Source organism: Oncorhynchus kisutch, linkage group LG8 (genome assembly GCF_002021735.2).
Source record: "Oncorhynchus kisutch isolate 150728-3 linkage group LG8, Okis_V2, whole genome shotgun sequence".
Classification (NCBI taxonomy): Eukaryota; Metazoa; Chordata; class Actinopteri; order Salmoniformes; family Salmonidae; genus Oncorhynchus; species Oncorhynchus kisutch.
Window position 1 is genome coordinate 27,674,113 of NC_034181.2, and position 8,966 is coordinate 27,683,078.

Genomic DNA, 8,966 nt, shown 5'->3' on the forward strand with positions numbered 1-8,966 from the left:
AAACAATAGTACGCAAGTATAAACACCATGGGACCACGCAGCCGTCATACCGCTCAGGAAGGAGACGCGTTCTGTCTCCTAGAGATGAACGTGCTTTGGTGCGAAAAATGCAAATCAATTCCAGAATAACAGCAAAGGACCTTGTGAAGATGCTGGAAAAACAGGTACAAAAGTATCTACATCCACAGTAAAACAAGTCCTATATCGACATAACCTGAAAGGCCGCTCAGCAAGGAAGAAGCCACTGCTCAAAAACCGCCATAAAAAGCCAGACTACGTTTTGCAACTGCACATGGGGACAAAGATCGTACTTTTTAGAGAAATGTCCTCTAGTCTGATGAAACAAAATTGTATCTGTTTGGCCATAATGCCCATCGTTATGTTTGGAGGAAAAAGGGGTATGCTTGCAAGCCTAAGAACACCATCCCAACCGTGAAGCACGGGGGTGTCAGCATCATGTTGTGGGGGTGCTTTGCTGCAGGAGGGACTGGTGCACTTCACAAAATAGATGGCATCATGAGGATGGAAAATGATGTGGATATATTGAAGCAACATCTAGAGACATCAGTCAGGAAGTTAAAGCTTGGTCGCAATTGGGTCTTCCAAATGGACAATGACCCCAAGCATACTTCCAAAGTTGTGGTAAAATGGCTTAAGGACAACGAAGTCAAGGTATTGGAGTGGCCATCACAAAGCCCTGACCTCAATTCTATAGAGGATTTGTGGGCAGGACTGAAAAAGCATGTGTGAGCAAGGAGGCCTACAAACCTCAGTTACACCAGCTCTGCCAGGAGGAATGTGCCAAAATTCACCCAACTTATTGTGGGAAGCTTGTGGAAGGCTACCCAAAACGTTTGACCCAGGTTGAACAATTTAAAGGCGATGTTACCAAATACTAATTGAGTGTATGTGGATGTATAGGGGGGATGTTTTCTACTGAGATGGGCTAGGGGTCTCTAAGACCCTGATAAATTAGAGATGAATAGATCCCGCAGATTTGATTGATCGATTTCCCATAACATGAAGCCATGAGATTCATTTGAACTATAAAGAATATAATATTGTATGTTTGTGAGCCTAGTGAGATGTAGGTAAGTAATATGTGACAACAGAGTATAAGGCCTAGATTCAATCAGATCAAGCGTTAACTGACGATAGCCCACACTTTCATAGTGGATGTTCTGGCATTGTTGAAGGAGCTGTCAAATCAGTAAGCAGCTGCTCTTGCGATAATTGTCACGAAGCCACACCCGCCCCACTCACGTTAGAAATAATCAGCTATATAGAAATAATTCTTCTCAAATGTAAAAATCATGAAACTAAATAATGAGGGTTTCTATCATCTTAATGGAGGTGTAGATTACATCTCACATTCCACTGTTCTGATTTGTAAACAAGGCTGCATGGGGTTTCTGATTATATGACTCCTTGCAACCAATGGCAACCGCTATGCAGATGTTGGCCAAAGCGGATCTGATTGATTAATGCCCTAAGTGTGTGAGTGCAGGGACTTGGCCTGCATTACCAGGCCAAGTCCCTGCAGGTAGGACTGACCTTGTTTACAAAGGACCCAAAATACGAACCCCAGAATATCAACCACAACACATGTTGCCTTGTTACAGTGTAATGCCATGGTACTAACACTAAGAGAGAATGCAAAGATATCAATTTCATTTTTGTTGTCACTCTTTCTGTGACTGCATTTCATCCTCACCACTCAATCTCTCAATTATATCTTAATGTTCCCTCCTTTTTTCTCCCTTCCCTCTCTTCCCAGGTGCCATTCACCTGCAGTTCCACTCCAGTGAGAACCACTATGTGTGGAGGAAGGTAATCTCCACCGTGCACAACATCATCGTGGGCAAGCTGTGGATTGACCAGGTGTGTCTACTAACTACTTCATGGGGTCTACTTAGTCCCTCAGTGTGTTGGAGGGGTCTGTCTCTTTATCTCTGTAATGTAATCCAGGCCACTGGAATGAGTGTTGTGTAGAGGCAGAGTTCAATCAGAACAGCATAGCACATGAATAAGCTTGCCTGTGGTCTCTAGGGGTTTCTTCCCCTTTCATCTCGAGTAACGCCCTCCTCTCTCTCTGAGATGACCCAATTACAGTCTGTAAGTGTCTGTCTGTCTGTAGAACTACTCTGTACTCTATACCAGAGTTTCCCAAACTCTGTCCTGGGGTCTCCCCTGGATGTTTGCCGTAGCACTACACCACTGATTCAAATCATCCAGGCTTGATGATGGGTTGGTTATTTGAATAAGCTGTGTAGTGCTAGTGCCAAAAACCATACCAGTCCCTCACTGGAGGAGGAGGAGGAGGAGGAGAAGGAGGGAGGCGTGGGCCAGGGAGTAAACTCTATCATATGGTAGAATATGGCACACTCACAAACAGCTTCTCATTAACAGTCCCTATAGCACAACTTAGTGTCAATTATATAGAGCTTCATTCTAGAATCCAATGATATCACTGAGGCTGACTGAATGTACAGACCATAGAATCAGGAATTAGAATACTAGAATGGACATTAACCTTTTTGATGGAATAAAGGTCAGCCATGTTGGTCAGGGAGATGGGTAACCATGGTTTCCCAGTGCTGTGATAAGATATTATGTAAAATAATGAATTTGAAGAATGTATCTTCACTGTGTTTGTTAGCTAGCCAGCTTCCAGTCAAACGATCCAATAAATCCACAGCCAACACTGGCTGAAATCTGTTGGTGATAGGACTTAGACAAGTGCTGACATTGTATCATACAATAGCACAATTGAAACATTTATGTGTATAAAACCTGTATAAACTTGTTTTATAATTTATATATTATTTTAGATTGACAATAATTCTATAACACAATTTCTGAGATATCACATGCCTTACTTTTATTTTCCTGCATTAGTGAAGTCAGGATTTATGCCTCTACTGCCATTCATTCGAATTAGACTGGTTTGGATTTCTCCCTGGCCAATATGGCTGTAATTTAATAAGAACTCTATGGTACAGACGCTGTTCTGATGCAGCTGTGGAATGTTGAGATGTTAGTGGTTCTTTCTCTCCTTCTGAACTCTGATGATGACTCATCAGTTGTTTCTGTATGCAATATGCGTGGTTGCTATTGATGCTTACCAGCAATTCTCTCTACTATCCATTCCTCCTCTTTCGTTCTGTCTTTCATCCCATTCTGCCCTCGCTTCTCCCTCTTTCTCTATCCCTCCCACTGTCAATGGGTAGTCGGGGGACATTGAGATAGTCAACCACAGGACCAAGGAGACGTGCCAGCTCAAGTTCTCCCCCTACAGCTATTTCTCCAGGGATGTCCCACGCAAGGTACATGTTCCTCCATCACCCTCTAATTAGCCCTGGCTGAAACCTGACTGTGGCATGATGAGCTCGTAGGGTCGGCTGTCACATTGTTGTGTGATACCCCCTGCTGGATAGTACAAGCAAATATATCATTTTTGAATGGACTATTCTTTCAAAATAGTTGTTTATGATAAACTATAGAGGTATATTGTATTATTTTCTACATAAGGTTTGATACATTTCCTCACCCCCCTCTCTTCTATCTCTGTGTGTGTGTGTTGTCCAGGTGACAGGGGTGGTGTCAGATAGTGGAGGGCAGGCCCACTATATCCTGTCTGGCACGTGGGACGATAAGATCGAGAGCTCCAAGATCGTCCAGAGCAGCAAAGGGGGCAGTGGCTCCGAGGGCAAGCAGAAGACTGTCTACCAGACCCTGTCCCCCAAACTACTGTGGAAGAAATACCCTCTCCCGTAAGCACTGCCCAGCACAACAGTTTATACAGTAACACAGATCACACACTAAGCCTATGATGCACCTTACACAAAAACACTGACTTGTAAAGAATACTACATTACAGAGCAACTCCCCCACTTCCTCCCTAATCCTGTTCTCTCTCTCTCCCTCCGTCAGGGATAATGCTGAGAACATGTACTTCTTCTCCTCGCTGGCGCTGACGCTGAATGAGCCGGAGGATGGGGTGGGGCTGACGGACAGCCGGCTGAGACCGGACCAGAGGCTGATGGAAGCAGGGAGATGGGACGAGGCCAACTCTGAGAAACAGAGATTAGAGGAGAAACAGAGAGCTGTGAGGAGGAGGAGAGAGGCAGAGGCCACAGATGCACTGGACAACGGTAAGACATCGAGAAAGTGGGCAGGGTGAAGAGAAAAGTAAAGAAAAAGACTGATAGAAAGGGGCTGGGTGGAGAAGTGGGGAGAGAGGACACTTCAGACATTCCAGAAGTAGGGCTGGATTGATTGAGGGATTTCTATAAAGGTATTTTCTTCAGTCACATAACTTTTAATAATTCCTCCAGGTCCCATGACCTTTATGTAAATTATTATGAGAATAACAGTATTACCTGAAGTGAGCCTCACGACAAATGACAGGTCAAGTAGAGGAAAAGAACAGATTAGGATTGAAGTGAAGAGCTACTGAAGGCTACTAGGGGAAGATTGTAGAGAGAGGACACAACAGACACTTCTAATCCTGGTAACATTGTTATAGTCCAACACTCTGTGTAGCGCTGTGACCTATTGTAGGCTGTATTTGATGTACCCATGACATGTCTCTCTTTTCCTCCCTCTGTTGGTGGTCAGAGTGTGATTATGATGACTCTGGTGAGTGGGGCTGGCCTGGCCCTGTTGTGCATCACCCTCCCCCACCCCCATATTTTTACGTTGACCCTCCCATTTGTGGTGGAAAAAGTACCCAGTTGTCGTACTTAAGTAAAAGTAAAGATACACAATATATACAAAGTATGTGGACACCCCTTCAAATTTGTGGATTTGGCTATTTCAGCCACACCGTTGCTGACAGGTGTATAAAATAGAGCACACAGCCATGCAATCTCCATAGACAAACAGTGGCAGTAGAATGGCCTTACTGAAGAGCTCATTGACTTTCAACGTGGCGTCGTCATAGGATGCTACCTTTCCAACAAGTCAATTCTTAAAATGTCTGCCCTGCTAGAGTTGCCCGGGTCAACTGTAAGTGCTGTTATTGTGATGTGAAAAATTCTAGGCGCAACAACGAATCAGCTCGCGATGTGGTAGGCCACACAAGCTCACGGAACGGGACTGGCGAGTGCTGAAGTGCGTAGCACGTAAAAATCGTCTGTCCTCGGTTGCAACACTCACTACTGAGTTCCAAACTGCCTCTGGAAGCAATGTCAGCACAATAACTGTTCGTTGGGAGCTTAATGAAATGGGTTTCCATGGCTAAGCAAGCCGCACACAAGCCTAAGATCACCATGCACAATACCAAGTATCTGCTGGAGTGGTGTAAAGCTCGCCGCCATTGGACTCTGGAGCAGTGGAAATGCGTTTTCTGGGGTGATGAATCACGCTTCACCATCTGGCAGTCCGACGGACAAAACGCTACCTGCCCCAATGCATAGCGCCAACTGTAAAGTTTGGTGGAGGAGGAATATTGGTCTGGGGCTGTTTTTCATGGTTCGGGCTAGGCCCCTTAGTTCCAGTGAAGGGAGATTTTAACGCTACAGCATACAATGACATCTTAACGCAGACGATTCTGAGGAAGGCCCTTTCCTGTTTCAGCATGACAGTGCCCCCATGCACAAAGCGAGGTCATACAGAAATGGTTTGTCGAGATCGGTGTAAGAACTTGACTGGCCTGCACAGAGCCCTTACCTTAACCCCATCGAACACCTCTGGGATGAATTCGAACGCCGACTGCGAATAGGGCCTAATCGCCCAACATCAGTGCCCGACCTCACTAATGCTCTTGGGGCTGAATGGAAGCAAGTCTCTGCCGCAATGTTCCAACATCTAGTGGAAAGCCTTCCCAGCTGAGTGGAGGCTGTTATAGCAGAAAAGGGGGTGCAACTCTATATTAATGATTTTGTAATAAGATGTTCATCGAGCAAGTGTCCACATACTTTTTGTAGTGTACCTTAATAGAAAATGACTCAAGTAAAAGTGAATGTCACCCAGTAATATACTACTTGAGTAAAAGTCTAATAGTATCTGGTTTAAAATGTACAGCGGTGGAAAAAGTACTTCATTTTCATAAATGAGTCCAAGTAAAAGCTAGACATCAAATTCCTTATTTTTGGCAAACTAGATGGCACGATTGTCTCTTTAAAAAACACATTTATTTTTAAAGAGAGCCAGGGGCACAGTCCAACTCTCAGACATAATATACAAACGCAGTATTTGTGTTTAGTCCACCAGATCAGAGACAATAGGGATGGCAAGGCGTTATATTGATAGGTGTGTGAATTGGACCATATTGATGTCCTCCTGCCTGAGCATTCTAAATTTAACAAGTACTTTCAGGCATCAGGGAAAATGTATGGGAGTATAAAGTACATATTTTCTTTCGGAATGTAGTGGAGTAAAAGTTGTCAAATATAAATGGTAAAGTACAGATCCCCCAAAAAACGACTTCAGTAGTACTTCAAAGTATTTTTTACTTAGTTACTTTATGCCACTGCTGTGTGGTTATGACAGCGTTCCAGGTTGTCTTTTTTGCACTCACGCTGCACATCTCAGATCAAATCAAATGTATTTATAAAGCCCTTTTTACATCAGCAAATGTCAGAAAGTGCTTATACAGAAACCCAGCCTAAAACCCCAAACAGCAAGCAATGCAGATGTAGAAGCACAGTTGCTAGGAAAAACTCTCTAGAAAGGCAGGAACCTAGGGAGAAACCTACAGAGGAACCAGGCTCTGAGGGGTGGCCAGTCCTCTTCTGGCTGTGCGAAGGGGAGATTATAAGAGTACATGGCCATTTAAGACCAGGTTGTTGTTCAACACGTTCATAGATGACCAGCAGGGTCAAATAATAATCACAGTGTATGTAGAGGGTGCACCAGGTCAGTATCTAAGGAGTAAATGTCAGTTGGCTTTTCATAGCCAAGCATTCAGAGGTCGAGACAGCAGGTGCGGTAGGCAGAACAATTGAAACTGGAGCAGCAGCAGAACCAGGTGGACTGGGGACAGCCAGGAGTCGTCAGGCCAGAAAGTCCTGAGGCATGGTCCAAGGGCTCTGGTCCTCCAGGGGGGGGGAGAGAGAGAGAGAGAATTAGGGGGAGCATACTTAAATTCACACAGGACACCAGATAAGACAGGAGAATTACACCAGATATAACAGACTGACCCTAGCCCCCCGGCACATAGACTATTGCAGCAAAGATACTGGAGGCTGAGACAGTTGGGGTTGGGGGACACTGTGGCCCCATCTGACGATACCCTCGGAAAGGGCCAACCAGGCAGGATATAACCCCACCTAATTTGCCAAAGCACTGTCCCCAGTGCACAGCCCCCACACCACTAGAGGGATATCAACAGACCACCAACTCACTACCCTGAGACAAGGCTGAGTATAGCCCACGAAGATCTCCTCTACTATACGAGCCTGAAGGGGGCACAAAACCAGACAGGAAGATCATGTCTGTGACTAAACCCACTCAACTGATGCACCCCTCATAGGGACGGCAACAAAGTGACTCAGCCCCCGTAGTAGGGTCAGAGGCAGAGAATCCCAGTGGCGAGAGGGGAGGCGGCCAGGCAGAGACGGCAAGGGCAGTTCGTTGCTCCAGTGCCTTGTCATTCACCTTCACACCCATGGGCCAGACTACACTTAGAGATGAGTCTTCAGTAAAGACTTAAAGGTTGAGACAGAGTCTGCGTCTCTCACATGGATAGGTAGACCATTCCATAAAAATGTAGCTCTATAGGAGAAAGCCCTGCCTCCAGCTGTTTGCTTAGACATTCTAGGGACAATAAGGAGGCCTGCGTCTTGTGACCGTAGCGTACGTGTAGGTACAGCTGAAGTCAGTCCTTAAAACTCGTTTTTCAACCACTCCACAAATTTCTTGTTAACCAAGCTATAGTTTTGGCAAGTCGGTTAGGACATCTACTTTGTGCATGACACAAGTCGTTTTTCCAACAATTGTTTACAGACAGATTATTTCACTTATAATTCACTGTATCACAATTCCAGTGGGTCAGAAGTTTATGTACACTAAGTTATAAGTGAAATACATACAGTAAGTTAAACAGCTTGGAAAAATCCAGAAAATGATGTCATGGCTTTGGAAGCTTCTGATAGACTTATTGACATCATTTGAGTCAATTGGAGGTGTACCTGTGGATGTATTTCAAGGCCTACCTTCAAACTCAGTGCCTCTTTGCTTGACATCATGGGAAAATCAAAAGAAATCAGCCAAGACCTCAGAAAAAATTGTAGACCTCCACAAGTCTGGTTCATCCTTGGGAGCAATTTCCAAATGCCTGAACGTACCACGTTCATCTGTACAAACAACTGCACATGGGGACATAGATCATACTTTTTAGAGAAATGTCCTCTGGTCTGATGAAACAAAAATAGAACTATTTGGCCATAATGACCATCGTTATGCTTGGAGGAAACAGGGGAAGACTTGCAAGCCGAAGAACACCATCCCAACCATTAAGCCCGGGGGTGGCAGCATCATGTTGTGGGGGTACTTTGCTGCAGGAGGGACTGGTGCACTTCACAAAATAGATGGCATCAGGAGGAATTGAAAATTATGTGTATATATTGAAGCAACATCTCAAGACATCAGTCAGGAAGTTAAAGCTTGGTCGCAAATGGGTCTTCCAAATAGACAATGACCCCAAGCATACTTCCAAAGTTGTGGCAAAATGGCTTAAGGACAACGAAGTCAAGGCATTGGAGTGGCCATCACAAAGCCCTGACCTCAATCCTATAGAGGATTTGTGGGCAAAAGTGAAAAAGCGTGTGTGAGCAAGGAGGCCTACAAACCTGACTCAGTTACACCAGCTCTGTCAGGAGGAATGGGCCAAAATTCACCCGATTTATTGTGGGAAGCTTGTGGAAGACTACCCAAAATGTTTGACCCAAGTTAAACAATTTAAAGGCAATGCTACACTCAATTAGTGAATGTGATGAAACAAATAAAAGCTGAAATAAATC

The 8,966-nt window shown here is 44.7% G+C and overlaps 1 protein-coding gene across 1 annotated transcript in view; it reads left to right on the forward strand.

The window, feature by feature from the left end:
- LOC109895947 (oxysterol-binding protein 2) overlaps window positions 1-8,966 on the forward strand; it is a 74,532-nt gene that overhangs the window by 64,153 nt on the left and 1,413 nt on the right. The window contains exons 10-13 of the mRNA XM_031830015.1: window positions 1,778-1,881; window positions 3,231-3,326; window positions 3,589-3,773; window positions 3,934-4,154. Of these exons, the coding sequence (XP_031685875.1) occupies window positions 1,778-1,881; window positions 3,231-3,326; window positions 3,589-3,773; window positions 3,934-4,154 (606 nt within the window). The remainder of the gene's footprint in view (window positions 1-1,777; window positions 1,882-3,230; window positions 3,327-3,588; window positions 3,774-3,933; window positions 4,155-8,966) is intronic.